Source organism: Chelonia mydas, chromosome 26 (assembly GCF_015237465.2).
Source record: "Chelonia mydas isolate rCheMyd1 chromosome 26, rCheMyd1.pri.v2, whole genome shotgun sequence".
Taxonomy (NCBI): domain Eukaryota; kingdom Metazoa; phylum Chordata; order Testudines; family Cheloniidae; genus Chelonia; species Chelonia mydas.
Genome location: NC_057859.1, coordinates 12,500,472 through 12,521,399, shown reverse-complemented (window position 1 = coordinate 12,521,399; position 20,928 = coordinate 12,500,472). Strand labels below are relative to the sequence as shown.

Genomic DNA, 20,928 nt, shown 5'->3' with positions numbered 1-20,928 from the left:
TCGGATGAGGTGTCTCAAGTCCAACACTGCTGCACTCAAACTCAGCAGGCGTGTTTGAACCTTTGATCTAGATAGATAGATTGATTGATTTCTATGTTGTTTGTTCTTTTCAGACAAAAATCTAAGCCAGCCTGACGTAGCAAAGTTCCGGCCTGCTCTGCCTATCTTTCAAATACGCACGCCAGCATGGTATGATTTACATTCCCCTATAGGGGATGTTTCATGTTTCACAACAAGGGCTGGGTTAGTCCTGCTGCCCTTGCTCAATGTTTCCTTTCCCTGTGCTGGGTGGAGGCTATTAGTTGTGTCCAGGTGCTCCCTCTGCTGTGGTCATGGCCTTGGCTGCACACAGCCACTAGCTGGCTCTCCTCTCTCTGCAGTGCCTGGTGCAGGACGAGGAAGGTCCCTATTCACCCCCCTCTGAGCTCAGAGACAGGCCCTGCCTATGGCTGGGCCAGTGCCATCCACGCATCGTCCTTCCGCCTGTGGCTTATGCAACCCTCAGACCCAGTTACAGCCACCCCGTAAAGAGCCAGCCAGCGAGCAAGACACACCCCTCTATGGCCCAGTAAGCCCCGCCCATCGCTCCCCAGCTTCACCAATGAAAAACCAGCACACGTGCTTTTTGTCCCGCCCGTCGCTCAGCTTTCTCACGAATCACAGCCTGGCCCAAGTGCGTCGCTTTATCTGACCCAATCACAAACCGAGACCGGTGCTAAATCCTGCCCCTGTCTTGTGTCCGCCAATCAGATCCCTTTATCCAGTTTCCTTTGCATTATCGCTGTCGCAACCAATCGTGGTCCAGTTACGTTATTTCCCCGCTCCCCGGCCCTGTTGTCCCTCAGCGTCCGCGTCACTCCGGTCGTCCACCAATCAGCGTGGGGCCGGCTTGTTCCGCGCAGTATGATAGGCGCTGCTCCAGCCGATGGGGGTGGGTCTGGCGGGCTGGGGAAGCTATATAAGGGGTTTGTTAAGCTGGCTGCTTCCCCGCGCGAACCAACGGCTGCGTGTCGCTTGTGGCGGCCGGGCTCGCCTCAGCGGAACCATGGTGGTACCCGCGCTCGCCCCGAGCCTGCTGCTCCGAGCCCTGGGCTGGGCGGGACGAGCTCCCCGCGGCTGCCGCTGTGCCCTGAGCCCCCGTCGGCTGCACCTCACCGCGCTCAGGTAGCGGGGGAGGCTGGGAAACGGGGGGGGGGGGGCTGGATAGACGTCCCTTTGCGGGGGGGGGGCGAGAGGGGGTCCCCTGGGGGGAGGGCGGAGTTGGGGAGACGTCTTTGTGGGGGAGGGGTAGAGAGGGGGTCCCCTGGGGGGGAAGGGTGGAGTTGGGGGAGATGTGTCTCTGAGGGGGGGGTCCCTGGGGGGGGAGTTGGGGAGATGTCCTTTTGTGGGGGGGAGGGGGAGAGAGGGGATCCCCTGGGGGGGAGTTGGGGAGATGTCCCTTTGTGGGGGGGGAGGGGATCCCCTGGGGGGGAGTTGGGGAGATGTCCCTTTGTGGGGAAGGGAGGGGGAGAGGGGAGTCCTACTGAGGTAAAGAGAGGGACCTGCTTAAGGTTCATGCGATGTATGCTCGGGGACTCTGAATTAGATGGGAAACTGGCAGTGCAAAGCCCAGAGACGTGCCACTGGGCAGCCAGGGTGCTGAGGGGAAGATGGGGGTTGGGGTTGAGGCGTGATCTCATTGGTGTCTGAGAAATGAGACACAATTTTCCAGTGAAAAAGCAATGCGGGAAAACTGACTCAGGGTGGAGAGACCACAGAGCCACCCAGCTGGGGAAAAAACAAACTGGGCATCCCCATCCCACGCAGATGGTGGCTATATTGGGGAACTAACCACAAATACTGAAGCCCTGTCCAGGGTAGATGCTGAATGCAATAGGGAGCAAAGTCTAAACATACTGAGAAATCTGAACCATGCAGTTATTATGGGGGATTGCAACTCCCATCTTGGGCAGATGGTGGGTACAGTGGTGATGAAACCCCAAACACTGGAAAGCTGTGTCTGAGGCTGATGCTAGATGCATGGGAGGGGCGATGTTAAATCCCAAACATTGTGAATCTTTCTGTCAGGCCAGGACTTGTATTTACCCAAATTGAAACCCAGGGTTTGCTGTTGTACACTTGTGTTGCCCGTAAAGTACAGTATTGCTGAAATGAATGGGAACTTCTGCTCTGTTGGCCAGTTTGCTTTGGTTGAGTACTCCCAGTGGCAGATAGCAGATCTGCAGGCTGATGAAATCCTATTCCCTGCTTGCATGGAATAGCTGCTTCTAATGCTCAAGATCCAGGGCCCACACTGACTTTGCTGTAGGCAAAGCACTGCCCTTCTGGTCTCCCCACACTCCTGGTGTGGCTGTGGGAGCACAGGTGTAACTGAGTTAAATGTAATTATATGTGGAGGGGAGAGAATACATTTTCTGGGTCTGAAGAGTAATTTAGTGCCAAGGAAAAATCTAAAAGGAGTGGGGAGAATTCTCCCTACATATCATCATAAGGACTTTCCTTTCAGGCCAAAGACCATTCTGCCAGAAAGGGAGGCTCTTTAGATAATTCAGATTTGTCTGCAAATCTGACAACTTAATTCATGATATTGCTTTAATTGTCCACCCTATAGAGTTGTTAGAATTAATTAGTACAGCCATGAAAATTTACACACCCAGACATACAAATCTCACCTGCTCTCACCCTGAGGAGAAATCTTAACTTGGTTGTCAAAAAAATCACTTGTGATAGAAAAGTATCATTTTACAAGTGTGAATGAATTGTATATTTTAAGTAAAATGTTAAGTATTAATTAAATTATTGGTATGTGAGGGAAGAGCCAAAAATTTCTTTCTTCTCAAAGGTTTCAGAGTAACAGCTGTGTTAGTCTGTATTCGCAAAAAGAAAAGGAGTACTTGTGGCACCTTAGAGACTAACCAATTTATTTGAGCATAAAAAAGCACGAAAGCTTATGCTCAAATAAATTGGTTAGTCTCTAAGGTGCCACAAGTATTCCTTTTCTTTCTTCTCAAACTACCTGTTTCCCAGCTCTGAATGTTCCGAAATTTCCCAGTAGCAAGAAATGTATTTTTGTCATCCTTTTTTTTTCTGTGGTTTCCATTATCACTCAAGAAATACATTATGCTACAGTACTTGCGTCAGTGTAGCTTTGAGACCTTTCTTTTGCTCCTCCCCTTTCAGGAACTCCTACAGAAAATTGTGGCTACGTGCTGTAACTGGGCAAAACTGCCTTCCAGTGAGATGGTGCTGTCTCAAGTGTATTAAAATTGTTTCTGGCTTGCTCAAGATGCAAAGTGCCTAACTTGTGTTTTTCAGACTTTTAAAGGAGTACTTCCAACTTTTCTTCACCCTTAGGCTCTTTGATATATCTCGGTGCTTGACTCTCTTGGAGGGGCATGGGGGAGAGAGGTTAATGCTCCTGCCAATAGATATGGAGCTACATTCTGGTCTTACAATGTGAATTTGAAAATTATTCCACTGATGTCAACCTATGTAACTGCAATCAGATCAGTGGTAAAATATTTTGGGGGGCTGGCGCTCCCGTGCACCTCTTACATCTCGTCATCTCTCTTCTTGCTGCTACACCCTGCCCTCCCCCTTTTGTTCAAGCCTAATGTCTAGTCAAGGAATTATGTAATGAAAAGCTGCTGCCGAGGTTTTGCCTTGGCATTCCTGTAGACTCTGGCAAGGGATACATTGACGCTTTGACCGAAACTTAGATTCTTTTATGAACTTCTAGTTCTGTTTATAGTAAAGATAGCTTGCTGGACTTCCTAAAAGTCATTATGTGACTTAGTGTATGTGTGATATTAATCAGCATTTAGCTCTGCAGTTAAAACATTTAGCATTTGAAATGGTGCCAGTAGGTTCATTTCCCTGTTAGAGGGAATAATCTCAGTTACATTTGGTAGTACCTAAAAAACTATCTGACTTCCTTAGGCGATCGCCTTTTGGGATTGTCAGCTAGGTGTAACTTAATTTCACAATAAATTTACCAGACAGATGGATAATCCAGTTATTTAGATGAGGTTTGTGCCCCAAAAGAATCTAAGGAGAAACATTTAAAATCTCCAAACTAACACACTGCTGCGTCAGATGTGTTAGAGTACAGATTGTCCTACAGAAATGTTCACACCCCAAGCTACTTTGTGTAGTGCCCCCTGTCCACCCAGGTACCTCCTTTAGAGCTAATCTCCGTATGGGTTTTGATGGACAGGCCTGTGTTCTTCTGGGTCCTGCCACCCACTCAGCAGGGTGCAGCGCTTTTCTTCCCACATGAATTTTTCGCAGTGCTTGCACCCCTCTTGCTCCTTCTTGGCAGGATCACCAAGTCAGCTTGGGGGGAAAATTCTAATCACAGGGTAACCCTCACTTCTTTGCCAGATAGTTGGAGACTTCCAAGAAATAGCACAAACACATATAATATATTTAACACAGTAATTATATTAAACAGGAGATAAATATAACAGGGTAAAACTATTCTCAGGGTCACTGGTACCCATGCTGGTAATACCTATGAATTTCCTATCGTGATCTGATACAGCAAATGTCAAATTAGTGTCCTGTTGGTACACGTACTTTATAGGCGCCCTTGATGACTTGTGACCATGATATCTTCTGTGCAGCAGTGAACAATGTGACTGACTAGATTCAAGTGGGATATGGTGATAAGTCCCTCCACAGATTTAACAGGCAGCAGGTTAACAAAATCCCCAAATCCTTACCCCCTGGCTTGAGGATGCAGTTGAGGGAGTAAGGGGTCTCCCAAACAATTTCCCTGACTAGCTAACTAGCCGTAGTGCACTCTCAAACAACTGTGAATGATCCTCAGATTCAGAGATGGCTCTGGACTCCTCAGTCACTGGAGAGGGCTGATGCTACTGCTGGCAGGTGTCCTCTTCATGCAGGAGTCAGGCTGCTGCTGGTGCCAGGATTTCCCCTTACCAAAAAGGGCTCAAGGTGCAGATTACAGAACTATACTAAAATCCAAACTTTAGTCTCCCACCCTAGCGCTCACATACTATCAGCAGGCAGCAGCCTTGGACTAGCAGCCGGAGCAGAGCTGGCCATGTGGTGACTGATCTCACCTAGGGAGCTGGAAGGCTAGCTCAGCTTCCCCAACAAAGCTCAACAAACTGGAAGTCACCTTGGAGCTGGAAAGGCTCAAGCTAAGGGATCTTGCTTTCAGGTCCCCAGAGGCCAGTTTTCAGGGGGAACCCTGCACGCAGGCCTGGGGGACTCACCAGCTCCCCACACAGCCACTCCTGCCCTTTCCCTGGCTGGCTAGTCCAGATTGCTCCAAAATGGCTTCTCCCTCTCCTTAATTCCCTTGGAAGAGTTTCTCTCTCTCTCTGTTGGTTGCTGAGCAGACTGGCTCCCCCTCCGTACCAGGGACAGCGTGCCTCTTCCTGATCTACCAGCACACAGAACCCCAGGAATCTAAGTAATCTCCTTGGGGGTTACATTTGTGTAGGCATCAATTTCTGCCTTGAACTCCCTTCAACCAGACACAATCTGTATGACTGTTCCTATAGCCTACTTTCTCTCATTGAGGCCCTAATGAGAGAGATGGACCCATGGCTAAAGCTCCAGGCCTGGGACTGTACCCTCAAAGGAGACTATTGTCCTTTGGTTAAAACAAGGGGAGTGGAGGGCAGGACTTGCAGTATGACCTGGAGAGGAAAGTCACTTAAATCTTTGTTCAGCAATCTAGAAAAATGGAGTATAATATCTGGTATGTGTGGGTGTTAGTATTAATGCATGTTTGAAGTGCTTTGACAACTTCCGTTGAAAGGTAAAGGTTTGAGTGTTTAAAAGAGAACTAGATAAATTCATGGAGGTTAAGTCAATTAATGGCTATTAGCTAGGATGGGTAAGGAATGGTATCCCTAGCCTCTGTTTGTCAGAGGGTGGAGATGGATGGCAGGAGAGAGATAACTTGACCATTACCTGTTAGATGCCCCAGAGCGAGTGAACCTGGCATTGGCCACTGTGGGCAGACAGGATACTGGGTTGGATGGACCTTTGGTCTGACCCAATATGGCCGTTCTTATGATATCAGACAGTCAGTAATGCAAATTAGGAGATCTTTTTAGTTTCCTCCCTTTTTGACAATGCTAGCCTAATCTATTTGACCAATGACTTTCCTTCCTAGATGGTAAGAGAGTAACCCTAGTAATCAAATTTGTGGACTATTCTGAATGTAATAAATTTAGAGCTGTAGAGTGTATAATTTTGGAAAGCAGCCTGGAGCAGTTCTTGAAAATAGCAAATTTAATTGGTTCTTTTAAAACAATGTTAAAAATTATTTAGCTTAAAGCTAGTTTAAAATAGTATCTGAAGCTTGAATTTGAGTTTGTCTTGTAAGAGGCTTGATAAATTTTTCCTTTGTGGCTTTTCTGCCCAGATGTGGGGAAGACCAGTATTTGACCATAGTATTGTGGATCATGCTTTCCCTGGTAGTCATTTGCAATTTCACAGCCATGAAAAACACGTCACGGACCGTGAAATAAGCCCTTTTCCATGAAATCTGATGTCCCTTTGTTCCTAGGAGCGCCCCAGCAAAGAGGCTTCCTAGCTCTGGCTGGGGAGTGACAGGACTTGTCCATCCCCTGCACAGCTGCTTTGGGGGGTGGGGGTGGGCAGGGGGACACTAGACCCACCTCCGAGTGCCTCCCCCCGCTGCAGGATGCTCTGGGACTGGGCAGCACCCCAGGGCTGCTCTTGGGTATCTCTTCCGGCTGCAGATAGCTCCGCACCCTCTCATCCCCACTCTGTTAAGCTCTGAAGGCAGCACAGAAATTAGGGTGGCAATCCCATGACCCCTCTACAACAGGTTTGCAACCCTCCCCTCCACAATCCCCTTTTCAGTCAGGACCCCCACAGTTACAGCCCTTGACCTGAAAACATGAACTTCGCCTATTTTCAAATCCCATGGCTGTGAAATTGACCATAATGGAGGTGAATCTGGTAGGGCCCTAGTTATAGTTGCCACTAAGTGAAAAACTCATTATCACCACCCCTTGTTCCTGCTGCTGGCCATAATAGTCTAGCAGGAACAAAACTGATATTTTTGTAAGTTTTGCTCTTGATAAGAGAGTGAGTGCTTTTTATTCAAGCTGTGATATTAATACATTTTCTGAAGCTCGGATGTGAAGGAAGCTGGTGTGTAGCCTTTCAGTTAGTGTAAATTGGCAGCTGTGTAACCCCTTTGGCTAGTACTATTTCTGTCAGCTTTCCCTACTGTGTGGTTATCCAGTTTCCTGGAATGCATTGGCAATAGTTATGTATTCCTGATACCAATATAGACCAGGAATGTATGTAGGGGCTTTTTTAACATGACTCAAATGTCAAAGATAAACACTTGTATTTTATTCTCTCTGCTTCAGCAAAATTTCATATATTGATCAAGTGTCAGTAGCCTGTTTTTAAAGCTGTACTCATGACACTGATACTAGTTTTTGCAACAGTACTTGCATATTAAGATAATTAAAAACAAGCGGAAGAATACTTGTTGGCAACAAATTCTAAGATAATATGTATCTAGGATATTATTCTGTTCCTTTACTATGAATATTATTCATATTCCTTTACTAACCATTTTCCACTGAAGTTTATCCATTATAAACTTCAGTGGAAAGTGGTTAGTAAAGACATATGAAATCTGAGTAAGGGGGCAAATAAGATAAACTTGCATAGTTATGTACATTATTCTGAATGTGCTGTGGTTTTTGACAGGGAATTAATATGGACTTCGATTTTTGCTTGTGCAAATTATCCACTTTAAAAGATCTAAGTGTTAAACTGAAGAGTTAAAAATGATCCAGTAGAACTTAGCTGTAGTGAAATTCCATTTATAGTGTAGCAAATTGAAAGTCCCACATTTTGTTTCAAAGAATTTTAGTTATAGTAAAAACTCTGCTAAAGTGAAATTATGTACTTTGTATTCAGGGAGGGGAAGAGGATTATTTAGCTATATGAGTTTTATTTGCTTGATTGCTGATTTAGAATGTAAAATGTACACTGGACAAAAGCATGACAGGAGCGTGGCTTTCCAGGAGAGAGCAATCCATGAACTTTCTCAAATTACATGGACGGTCAGCAAATATAAAACAAACTGGCCTAGGAATTGTCTTCAAATTTATTGGCTTGAGTATGCATTATTTGATTTTCCTCAGAAAAATCTATCATCTTCCAACTTTGCTGCTATTAAACAGGATATCTAGCTAAGCAGAATCGATTCTTGTATTGGCCACTTGAAATGGGTTTTATACAAATGTGAAGTATGGAATATAATATTTGTGCATAGGTCTAACTCGGTACAACAGGAACTGCTGTAATGACCTACGTTAGCTGAATTTCTTGACTAAAACGATGGGGGTGAAGTTTGGGTAGAAAACTCAATATGGAGTGAATGTTTTTAAAAAAAGGTCCCTGCTCAGATAACATATTTTCTTATTTTTTTCAGAAATGATGCAGTCATAATTTCTGGAAGAAAACTGGCTCAGCAGATCAGACAGGAAGCCCGACATGAGGTTGAACAATGGGTAGCAGCTGGTAACAAGAGACCCCATCTCAGTGTGGTTCTAGTTGGAGAAAATCCTGCAAGTCACTCCTATGTACTTAACAAAACCAAAGCAGCTGCTGATGTGGGTAGGTTCTTGCACTCCTGGCTTTGTGCCCTAACTAATAGGACACTTAACAAGAAGTATCTTTAATTTAAGACCCTAATTTAAATTGGACTTCTCATATGCTGGATGAGGATATGCAATTTTCAGCTTGCTGCCCATGGAGACTTTTATCTAGTTAGCTTAGTAGTGGCCCTCGTGAACTCCCCACATCTTCCAATGCTGTCTGCCTGCTTTCATCTGACATGGAGGTACAGTCCTGAATGCAATGCTCCATCTTCATCTGTATGATAGACCATGCAGGAGCATTGTGGTTTTCATCTTGCTATTTGAATGTAAGATATTTAAGTCCATGGTATGTAATATCTGTTAATGGAAGATTGAGACTTTTAAACTTCTCAATAGAGATTATTTCTGTAGTGTAAAAATCAGTATGAATTAAGAATGTTCATTTCTGGACTTAATCTACATTTGACCCTCTCCATTAATGTGGTGTTTAAAATGACACTCTAGGAATCAGCAGTGAAACAATCCTGAAGCCAGCCTCCATCACTGAAGAGGAGCTGCTTGATTTGATCAGCAAGCTAAATGATGACACCAATGTGGATGGCCTGTTAGTGCAGCTTCCCTTACCTGGTGAGTTGGTGGAATTTTGGGTGGGCTTGTCTTCACTACTGGGAGATCCATGCAGTGGGTGTCAATTTAGCAGGTCCAGTGAAGACCTACTACATCGATGGCAGAGTGCTCTCAAGTCAACTCTCTCTCTCCTCTTCTCTCTCCCCCCCGCCCAGTGAAGACAAGATCACTGTGTCCTAGAAAACTTTCAAATGTCTTGTGTGCAGTGAGAGATCAAGTTAGAGTATGGCTCTGCCCTGAACCTGCTGTGACATTGCCACTTCCGTTGCTCTTGTGTGTGAAGCATATGAAGGAAATGGCATTCTGCCATTATGCTGTTCAATTAAGAAAAGTTGGTTTATTGACTTCCTTTGTAGTAGCAAAAAGAAAAGGAGTACTTGTGGCACCTTAGAGACTAACCAATTTATTTGAGCATAAGCTTTTGTGAGCTACAGCTCACTTCATCGGATGCATACTGTTGAGCATAAGCTTTCGTAAGCCAGAGCTCACTTCATCGGATGCATACTGTGGTTTTCCACAGTATGCATCCGATGAAGTGAGCTGTAGCTCACGAAAGCTTATGCTCAAATAAATTGGTTAGTCTCTAAGGTGCCACAAGTACTCCTTTTCTTTTTGCGATTACAGACTAACACGGCTGTTACTCTGAAATTTGTAGTAGCAGTTGAATGTGTGCATACAGTTGACATGGGTGTAGGTTAGATATGTTTTCACCTTTCTGGATTAGGTTTCAGAGTAACAGCCGTGTTAGTCTGTATTCGCAAAAAGAAAAGGAGGACTTGTGGCACCTTAGAGACTAACCAGTTTATTTGAGCATAAGCTTTCGTGAGCTACAGCTCACTTCATCGGATGCATACTGTGGAAAGTGTAGAAGATCTTATTATATACACACAAAGCATGAAAAAATACCTCATCCCACCACACTCTCCTGCTAGTAATAGCTTATCTAAAGTGATCACTCTCCTTACAATGTGTATGATAATCAAGGTGGGCCATTTCCAACACAAATCCAGGTTTTCTCACCCCCCCCCTTCCCCCCCCCACCCCCCCAAACTCACTCTCCTGCTAGTAATAGCTTATCCAAAGTGACCACTCTCTTACATTGTGTATGATAATCAAGGTGGGCCATTTCCAGCACAAATCCAGGGTTTAACAAGAATGTCTGAGGGGGGGGGTGTAGGAAAAAACAAGGGGAAATAAGCTACCTTGCATAATGACTAAGCCACTCCCAGTCTCTATTCAAGCCTAAGTTAATTGTATCCAATTTGCAAATGAATTCCAATTCAGCAGTTTCTCGCTGGAGTCTGGATTTGAAGTTTTTTTGTTGTAAAATAGCGACTTTCATGTCTGTAATCGCGTGACCAGAGAGATTGAAGTGTTCTCCGACTGGTTTATGAATGTTATAATTCTTGACATCTGATTTATGTCCATTTACTCTTTTACGTAGAGACTGTCCAGTTTGACCAATGTACATGGCAGAGGGGCATTGCTGGCACATGATGGCATAAATCACATTGGTGGATGTGCAGGTGAATGAGCCTCTGATAGTGTGGCTGATGTTATTAGGCCCTGTGATGGTGTCCCCTGAATAGATATGTGGGCACAGTTGGCAACAGGCTTTGTTGCAAGGATAGGTTCCTGGGTTAGTGGTTCTGTTGTGTGGTATGTGGTTGCTGGTGAGTATTTGCTTCAGGTTGGGGGGCTGTCTGTAGGCAAGGACTGGCCTGTCTCCCAAGATTTGTGAGTGTTGGGTCATCCTTCAGGATAGGTTGTAGATCCTTAATAATGCGTTGGAGGGGTTTTAGTTGGGGGCTGAAGGTGACGGCTAGTGGTGTTCTGTTATTTTCTTTGTTAGGCCTGTCCTGTAGTAGGTGACTTCTGGGAACTCTTCTGGCTCTATCAATCTGTTTCTTCACTTCCGCAGGTGGGTATTGTAGTTGTAAGAATGCTTGATAGAGATCTTGTAGGTGTTTGTCTCTGTCTGAGGGGTTGGAGCAAATGCGGTTGTATCGCAGAGCTTGGCTGTAGACGATGGATCGTGTGGTGTGGTCAGGGTGAAAGCTGGAGGCATGTAGGTAGGAATAGCGGTCAGTAGGTTTCCGGTATAGGGTGGTCTTTATGTGACCATCGTAGCTGCTTGTTGGGACTGCATTGTATACACAACTGCAATCTAGGTGGTCTAAAAATACCATCTCCAAATTTAAAGGGATATTTTCACATTCATTGCAAGAAATATTGAATGCACAGGGGTAAACTTGAAGTCCCTATGGTTAATTCCTTGCTTGTATTCAAGGAACTATCGAAAGCCTGTCAAATTCATATAGCTGTAGGGCTAATATAGCCACTTGAGATTGCAATAGAAATATTTAGACGTGTGAATATCGGTATTTGAATTACATGAGGTAGCCTCAAGTTTGCCATAATGCTTTAGAATAGAGGCCAAAGTGATCATTCTCAGCTAATTACATTTTCTTCAGCTGATTAAATGGAGTTGGCTGCACCCTAATGTTGACACTTACTTTTTTTCAGAGCATATTGATGAGCGAAAGATCTGCAATGCTGTGATCCCAGAAAAAGATGTTGATGGTTTTCACGTGGTGAATGTGGGGCGCATGTGTCTGGATCAATATTCAATGCTGCCAGCTACACCTTGGGGTGTGTGGGAAATCATCAAGAGAACTGGTAGGGGTCATAAGAGCAACATTTTAAGTGCTGTTCATCTCCATTGCAGTTTAAAGTGAGTGAGTTTTAACTTCTTTTCCAACCCCATAGGAATCCCAACCCTGGGGAAGAATGTAGTAGTGGCTGGCAGATCAAAGAACGTTGGAATGCCCATTGCAATGTTGCTGCATACCGACGGCAGACATGAGCGCCCTGGAGGTAACAGCTCCACCACATCGTGCTGTGTTCTTGTCAGAGTTTGCAGGCTAGACACAATGGGTCACTAAGAGGGGAGACGCAGAGAAGCCCGTGTGCTGTAGAATGTAATACTGATCAATAGTTTCCTGATTACTGGATCACTGCTCGTCCTTGCAGTCAGGGTGGTGGTATGTACTACAGGCCATGCTAATTTGTGGCTAAAGATTTCATGGCACTTGTAAGGGTAAACACATTAACTGCATTGTCCTTGAGTAAATACATGGGGCACAAGTTTATTGAAGTGAAGTGATTTCCCCCCTTTCTATCAGTGGTTCAGTAAGAGGACCTCATCCACAGCCCACTTAACAATATGGAAAAAGCAATGGTTGTGATCCACACGCTGAACTCATGATCTTTGCAGACTGTAAATCAGTGGGGGATCCTTCAGAGTGAAAAGCTAGAATTTTTCATGTCAAAACCTGAGAAAATGCTCATTAGGACTAATCTTGCAGGTGATGCAACAGTAACAATATCACATCGCTACACTCCTAAAGAACAGCTCAAGCAACACACGATTCTGGCTGATATTGTGGTAGCAGCTGCAGGTAAGACCATTAAACTCTTTGCACTAAAGGCAAGATTCCCACAAGAGAGAAACTTCCTGTACTGATGCTGCTTTATATAGGAATCTGTGTACTGAGGATAGCATCAGGTCTTGGTGCGGTGTCCTCCATGTGCAGTTTGTGCTCTGTGAGGCTGGATGGCACTTGCAGAGCCACTCCATGCTGCTGCAAGGAGCAGCCAGAGGGAGGTGTTGGAGCGAGGGACTCCCTTCTGATCTCCTGTGTAACAGAGCTGTTGCAGCCAAGCCAGGTCGTTAATTTTTAAATGAATGTGGACAATCATTCTCTGATAAATGACTTGCCTGCTCCCACTATCTGAGTGAAAGGGCAACATAATCAAATTGCGAAATTGTAGTGGAAAAACCCTTAAGGCTGTGGACCTATTTTACTATAGCAAGTGAGTGGTTGATGGTGGAGAGTCAAGCTGAGCTGCAATGCTAATGTTCTGTGATATATCATGCAGTAGCTTATGCCATCTGGTTAGATCCAGGAATAGCTCAGATTGTGGGACCTGTGTCCCTGCTCATCTCATCTCCTTTTTCTAGTGCAGTCATGAACAGTACATGTGCAGAGGAGTGTCAATGGGTCTCTGCTTAGCCATGGAACCATGCAGGTGGTGGAAGGCCACTCTAAGTATGGGGCCATCAGCAAAACTTTGGCATGAGTGCATGGGAGCCATGAGGACACTGGATGAGGAGGAAAGGGTTGAGTGAGCAAAAAATCACAGAACAGAATGAATATCATGTAAAGAAAGACAACGATAGTGAAGGGACTGAAAAAGGTGATTGTGCTGAAGGTGGAAGCACACAAGGAGTGAAATAGTTCATTTTAAGACATGCATTTTTAATGTAGCTCTGTAATGTGCCATCAGGAAAAACACATACAGTGTAGAGGTCATTTAATGGCAGTGTTACTGAAACCAAATTGCAGTCACTAAAGACTTAACTATTTCTTCTTAGGGATACTTGTGACTTGCGTGACATAAATTTAACTGGCCATCCTAAATGTCTGGTAGTACCTGATCAGCATGGCCCCACCCCATCAGCTGCTATTTACCCACATCTCTGGCACTGATAGCTATGGACTCTATGTGCTCTTGCAGGACTGCCTTCTGTACTAAAACTGCGAATTTTCCCAATAATTTCACTTTTTCCCCTTGATATAGTGTTCTTGCATTACATTCACTTGATGACTTTGGCACATGCCTGTACTAACGCAAGGCAAACATACTGGTTATGTAAACTTAAGCACTTCCAAGAGCTAAATTTCTATTAATTTTTTAAAAATAAAATATTTTGGTTCTAAGCTACTTGACAGCTCTTTTTGAGGTAAATTTAACTTTCCTACTATTTACATTTTTTCTCTTGAAAATTACTTGGATATAATGGACTTTAAAACAAATCAAGCTGTTGATCATTAATCCATAAAATGGAGTAGAATAACTAGTTTATAAAATGCTTTTGATGGTAATGCATGATGGCTTGGATGGACATACTTACATTTTAGTTTTGAGAATCTGCTTTTCTGTCTCTTTGCGGTGGGCTTATTGACTAGTTTTACAGCTGTGCATTTTATTCAGTAGCAACTCACCATGGCGTAAGTGGTTGGTGGTTTTTAAATTTCAGGTATTCCTAATCTGATCACGGCTGATATGATTAAAGAAGGAGCAGCTGTTATCGATGTTGGGATAAACAGAGTGCAGGATCCTGTTACTGCCAAGTCCAAACTAGTTGGAGATGTGGATTTTGAAGGTACAGAAGCTGTTTTTTGTATCGACTACTTTAAGAGCATTCAGTGTCTTGAGTATTTAGAAGGGCAGAGAAACCCCACTTATGGCTGAACTGATTTAGACTGACATTGAGAAGGTCTCTTTCCTACATTGTAGGGCAGATCATGAATCTGATCTTGTACCCTACTTGAGAAATACTTTGGGAACAGTGCTTCCTGTGCCATGGTTAAACCATGGGGCAACTGACATGTCGAACATCTGCAGCGTTCAGTCACTTGGTCTAACTCCATTTTCACAGCTGCACAGAGAAACCTTTCTCTTATCCTGATAGTATGCAGGATTGACACCTTCTTACCTGCTTTGATCATGCAATCAAACTGTCTTTTGAAGAGTTGTATGTAATGTTAGGGTTAGGTAGTAATCGTGCGCGTGACAGGCAGGAGACAGCACATGTTCAGACTGTTTAAACTCCTCTTAATTTACACAGAACTGTGCATGGGACTTTGATCGTTGCTGGTTTTGAATTATTCTGCTGATGTGAGTTCAGTAATTACACATTAGTTAAGATGCTTGCATTTTTCATTTCAGTGTAGCCTTTTATGACTTGTTAGTGCAGCTTCTCAATAGGACAAAAGTTTTGAAAGCCTGTGTGGTGCACCATTCTTAATTCTAACTCTCCTTCCAGGGGTAAAGAAGAAAGCCAGTTACATCACTCCGGTCCCTGGGGGAGTTGGGCCCATGACAGTTGCTATGCTGATGAAGAATACAATTATTGCGGCAAAGAAACTGCTGAAATCTAAAGAGCTTGAAGCCTTAACTGTTTAATGGTGGACTTATAACATTCCAAATCAACTCCCAAAAACAGGCCGATAGAAATGCAATATTTTTATTTATTGTATAGAAGTGAATTCAATGAGACTTTGAAGTCATGAGATATTTATTTAAAGCATAAGTATACAAATGATTGTATACAAAGGCTTTAAGCATCTAAATACCTAGGTCACTCCATCTGTTTAGTTTGTAATGATTCCCAGTGACGTTGGTGGGGTTTTTATATTTAAACTAGTTACATTTTGAGAAGTCTAAAATTTGCAGGGTGGAGAAAATCAGCTGCAAGTGATTCTTATACAGAAATGTACAGTACTCAGTCTTTTGGAGGGTTTCCAGCTTGCTAGCTTCTCATATCCTGTGTATCATTCCAGAGTGAAAGAATAATGATCTTCAAAGTAAAATGCTTTCATAGGTCCTGACATTTGACCACATTTATAGGATTGTTTGCTAGCATTGTTGGACACTAGGGGGTGCAAAATAGTATCGCATGTTGAGCTCAAGTTATTTTTCTACAAAAAAAGTTACACAGGTTTTAAAAACGACTTACACTGGAAAAGCTCTTAAGTCTAACTACTTGTTCACATCTAGGTAGAAGATGTGTTAGCAAGATTACCTTTCAACCTGTTTGCTCTTAGCATTGAAACAGTTCTCCCAGCTATTGGTATGTAGCTAGACCAATATTCAGTACTGGGCACAAGTTTTCTTTAGCCAAAGAACAGAGGTGGCTGTTGAGTCTGCCTTCAATATTTTCTGCTACATTGTGAGGCATGAAAATACTTAGTGAATAACCCAGGTTAATTTTGATTAAAAAAAATGATTGAAAAGCTTGGTATTAGGAGCGGTGCGTAACATTCTTGATCATATAGCCTGCCAGTTAAAGTGCTGCAGGGCATTTGGCTCTATATATAGTTGCCTTGGATAACTTCTAGAGAGTTTAATACCAGACCAGGTGTACCAACTGCCTAAAAAGAGCTGGGATAGCTTTTTCTCCACACAGCTAAATCACTTCACTTTGGTTCTGTTCAGACAGCCATTACACCAAATGGTTTGGTTGTCTATTCTGGACTAGTCAGACTCAATTGCCATTACTAAACTCACTTCCATTTTTGTCAAAGAAGCAGACTGCTTTGCATTCAGATTTTTTTTAAGGTGATAGCTGTCAGCTGTAGTTGGAGCTGCTGCAGCAGAAGTGAACTGTAGTTTAAATTCATTTCTGCTGCTTATCTCTGAGAACTGCACCAAAATTTGTAGAATAGCTTCTTTAAGGCTATCAGTACAAAAGGGACTTTTCAAGCTTCTTTCCATCTATAGTGGACTGTGGCTTCATATTAACCAGGATGAAGAAGAATGGATTTACATTTCTTTCTAGACACTTGCCTCAACAGCAAGTCGTGTTTCTTCTGAAGGCAAAGCCTCATACGTGCCCTGGAACGTAGTTTGAAACACAACCGCTCCTGCTGCCAAATCTCGAAGAGGAAGAGACCTTCATTGTGAGCAAAAACATCGCTGGCTGCCTTACCTGCTGGAGCTGGGAGTGCCTCTAAGGACTGAAAGCTTGTCTCACTGCAAATGACTGTGCTGCTAGGTCCAAGAACACCTGTCGTCATATAAGTGTTACCTGGATTTCTCCACTAGACTGGTCTTATCAAAAATGCATCCCTCCTATACAACAACTTGCTGAGAGTAAAATTCAGGTTTGTATCATGAACGTGCTACAAAGTGAAGAGAATTTAATGAGATTTATTGGATTGTTAATAAAATGTAAAATAGCTACTGTATTTAGTAGCTAAGTAGGCTGCAAGTCTGGTACTCTTCAAATCACTTTGCATATACAAAAAAGTGTAAACAGCCTGAGACATTGAAAACTGCATGGATTTAATTAAAACTGATACTGTACTTTATAGCTTCCTTGATTTAAAAGTCAAGCATATATTCTTGTGCTACATGGAACACTTAGCTGAGTCAACAAAGCCTTTTCAATTTGCTTTGAACATTGAAACTGAATGGACGTATTGCATAAAGTAGCCTTACAATATTAATTACTTTTAAAAAGGTTAATCTATCATGCTTTAGCTACCACAGACAAGACTGATACAAAATAAACTAGAAAATATACAGAACCAAGTTCAAATAATTATTAGGTGTTAAGGTAAAAACTAAGTGGCTGTCACTTAACTGTCAACTGGAGTAATACTGTTTTATTAATCTCACATTCAAAAACAGTCTTGTTGGGTACTCAAGCTAGAAAATTCTATAAATAGGAAACTGAATTCAAGTTTTCTTTTCACTTAAATATTTACAAAGAACCAGCATCTGTTTCAGTCTAAGGTTCAAAGCAGTTGCAATATTTAACCAGCATTCCAGAACCCCCTGTAAAGTGGACTTTGTCAGAAACAGGGCTTTTTTTATCCTAAAAAACCTTGAAGCCTACTAGTAAAGATGCAAGCAGGTGGAATTTATAACAAAGCACTGAGGGCTCTCTGCAGTAATCTTAGCTGATATTTTCTAAAAAATAAAAATCAAGTTTTATTCAACAAAACCCTCAAGGCAATTTCTTTTTGTTGCTTTCCTTTCTGAAAAGTGCAACAATGAGTGAGTAAGTACAATAACATTAACCTTTCCAAACAGTAACAGGTCTTTTAGACATCTATTTCAGATGGGAGTGAGTTTGCTCTTGAAGTCAGTTCACCATAGGGCAAAACTGCCAGATGCTATAAGCCTGCTATGTACAAGAGCCATGTTTACAGAAGGGGCAATTGTAGGCAAAAGAGAGAGTAAGGAAGATGCCCTAAGTTTAAGGGTTAAGGTGTTTGTATAAAGATACAAGCTAAAGTGCTGTGAACTAAACTGGTGCAAATACAGACTGAGGTTATTTTGTATTTACATAAATGTAAATGAACTGAATTTCCTGCCCCTTAATGATTTTGAAAGCATGGGGGACTGAAAATCGAAAGTAGAACAGTCTCTTAAAAACAAATTCAAAAATTCTTATCTGTGACCAGCACACAAGGGGCTGCTGCACCTTATAATCTGAACTAAGAAAAAGTAAACATGTTTAAGTCACTGACTTAACCAAGAATGAGACTGGTGTGGAGTTGCAGCTGCAGAAAACTTTTGAGCCCAGTAAACTGGGAAGTGTATCAACCAACCTGTTAAGTGTATTTGTGCCAGTTTTAATTATGTATATCACTGCCCCTTCTAGACACAATTTGAGGATGGTTATCTAAGATGCTGTCACCAACCTACTTATCGCTTACGTTGAGGCTGAGTAGCAGTTTCCTTTCACCCAAGTTATGGATGAAATTCCAATTCAACACGAGTCCTTTGGTTTCGTCCCACAGTTAACTGAGCTGTCTGTAATCCCTACCTCTTTCCCAGTAGCATAGGGGACGGATGAGGCCAGCACTCCAATCTGACAGCTATCAAACATTCATTCTAACCATTTTTTAAATGAGGAATTAAGGTTAACTGACAAGGGCATGTAAGTCACTTTCCAGCAGGACTGCTGTTGCTACTCAATTGTCATAGGACTTATTCTAACAGAGAATCCCTCTAGCTCACGTGGCAGGAGCTGGTGCTTTCAGCGCAGAAAGTTCTATTGTCTAGCTGCCTCTGGCATGTACCATAAAAATATCGCAGGCTGTGGATTTCTCCACTCCTGTTTGCTGGAAGGGAAGGGAATGGATTAATCAGTTAGGGCTCTTCCATCTCTAACCCTGAGATTAACCAAACATTTTACAGCCCATAAGTGCTTCTTACCTTCCAGACAGTTATTTGTGTGGGGCTGGGTTGAGCAAGAGTCTGGACGGTCCTTGTGAGGAAGATCTGTGCTGGAGTAGAACATGCTGCAAGGTAAAAGCTAGAAGGTCATTGCCATTGCCCCTGTAATGGTTACCTGTGGGACTTTCATCAGCTGACATGGGTGGGGCCAGCTTTGATGGTTGTTGGTGGGTTACAATGACCAATTATTTCAGCCTGACTGGCCTGGACAATGACTGGCTTGTGGGTGTCAGCCTCTTATACAAGATTCTCCATTAAAAATAGTTACAAAGTCTCCTTAGAACACTACAATTATAACTTGGAGGGGGGGGTGCATTAGTATGAGTGTGGGAAGTGACTGAGTTTAGCTTTTTTTGCAAGCCTAACCCTTTAAAATTGCTCTTGGCCCCAGAGAGTGAATGCCACTGGGTAACAGAGTTCCTATAGAAAACACCCCCTCCTTCCCTGCAGGACAGAAGCCGTTTTAAAGGGCTGTATTTTTAAGCAGCAGCCAGTAAGTTTTCCACTTCTAAGCTCGATTCTAAACATTCCATGACTTCCCAAAAAGGGAATTTTTCTTAGCCCTGTTTTGTATACTTTGTGCATTGTTTGCTGCATAGGGTGTATAAAACATGCAGTGAACTGCAGTTTACAGTCCTGAAATGCCCCCCCCATGGAATGTCACAGATTACTGCTCAAGCATTGGGTAGGTGGTGCTCATCTTATCTGTGAATTCCCCCTGGGCCAACTAACGCTAATGGGGCACAGACTACATGAGAATGGTGAAGTTGAAGCTTGCACTGGAAAGGGCATGACTCTCCACAGCTGGTGATGTCAGGGTCCAGATGCTGAAGGAAGGTGGCCCTGCTATCTTCACAGTCTTCATTGAAATAGCAACAACCGCCCGGGGCCTAAGGTCCCTTATTACTGCAGGGACCAGAGTCCTAAAGTACCATTTCCACTTTTCTTGCATTGCTCTGCAGCTGGTGGCAGTTTCTTGGCCCAACTGAACAGGGTGGAATTCCACAGCAGTTCTAATTTATTATGCTAAAAGCTAATGGAGAAATGAGTCCTGGGGACCAATGATCTCCTCAGTCTGTCACATAGAAAAATATGCCCAATTTTCTTATTTATATATCATCACAAAGGAAGGGCAGTGTGGGACTACAGTGTGGTCTCGCTGCCCATATCCCGAGGGTGCTTTTCTGTATCACTGTCTTCATAGTCCGACTCCATCTCTATCTTCACCTGGGGCACGGCGCAGAGAGGGTTTCGGGAGTAGTTAAACGCAGGAGATGATGGGCAGGAAATCTTCAAGTGAAGCGTAATACTAGAACAGAAGAAGGCACAAAAAAGGGATTACAATTCATGAGGCTGGGTTAAAGCCATAGTCTTTTATCTAACGAAAGCTCAGCACAAGGAAGTCCTGAGATCTAGTCCCACCTCTGACCCTGGCTACCTATAGCTTTGGACACGTTCTTCATGGCTCATTTTCCCCATCTGTATAATGAGGATCTTGTGGGGAAACCTGGATCCAGCTGTCAGTCTGTTCAGCTTGGGCCCAGCTCTCCTATGGAGAATACCTACCTCACAGAGGTCTTGAGAGAATTAGTTAAGATTTGTAAAAGTACTTTAAGAGATGAAGAGTCCTGTATATTAATTCTTCATGTTCAAATCTTTTTCAAAACACTCCCGAGCTGCTCCATGTTTTCTGAGCTCGGGAGGCAGAATAAAAGGAGAGAAATCTAATAAAGAAGGAAATGCTGTTCCCATGTGTTTTAATCTGTGGAACTCACAGCTACAGGATACGATGAGACAGATAATAATGTTGGCAAGCTGTTCAAAAATGATTACACACCTAACTGTA

General features: G+C 43.3%; 2 protein-coding genes across 4 annotated transcripts in view; one reads left to right on the top strand and one right to left on the bottom strand.

Moving 5' to 3' along the window:
* The first annotated feature begins 905 nt into the window (after nucleotides 1–905).
* MTHFD2 (methylenetetrahydrofolate dehydrogenase (NADP+ dependent) 2, methenyltetrahydrofolate cyclohydrolase) lies at nucleotides 906–17,836 on the top strand. Its single transcript, XM_037886236.2, has 8 exons — nucleotides 906–1,164; nucleotides 8,468–8,652; nucleotides 9,141–9,263; nucleotides 11,790–11,942; nucleotides 12,033–12,140; nucleotides 12,632–12,724; nucleotides 14,368–14,493; nucleotides 15,157–17,836. Exons 1-8 carry the CDS (start codon nucleotides 926–928, stop codon nucleotides 15,294–15,296), a joined length of 1,167 nt encoding a protein of 388 aa, XP_037742164.2. The 5' UTR covers nucleotides 906–925; the 3' UTR covers nucleotides 15,297–17,836.
* SLC4A5 (solute carrier family 4 member 5) overlaps nucleotides 17,010–20,928 on the bottom strand; it is a 123,670-nt gene continuing 119,751 nt past the window's right edge. For 2 of the 3 annotated variants that reach the window (XM_043536244.1, XM_043536247.1), the window contains one exon: nucleotides 17,010–20,391. In XM_043536244.1, the coding sequence (XP_043392179.1) occupies nucleotides 20,226–20,391 (166 nt within the window). In that variant the 3' untranslated portion in view covers nucleotides 17,010–20,225. The remainder of the gene's footprint in view (nucleotides 20,392–20,928) is intronic. The other variant, XM_043536246.1, reaches the window with a different exon arrangement.

Excerpts from the sequence above, each read along its gene's own strand:
- MTHFD2 (XM_037886236.2), top strand. The coding sequence starts at position 926 with ATGGGGGTGGGTCTGGCGGGCTGGGGAAGCTATATAAGGGGTTTGTTA. Across the intron at positions 1,165-8,467 it reads CTGCACCTCACCGCGCTCAG|AAATGATGCAGTCATAATTT; the intron begins GTAGCGGGGGAG and ends TATTTTTTTCAG. Across the intron at positions 9,264-11,789 it reads AGTGCAGCTTCCCTTACCTG|AGCATATTGATGAGCGAAAG; the intron begins GTGAGTTGGTGG and ends ACTTTTTTTCAG.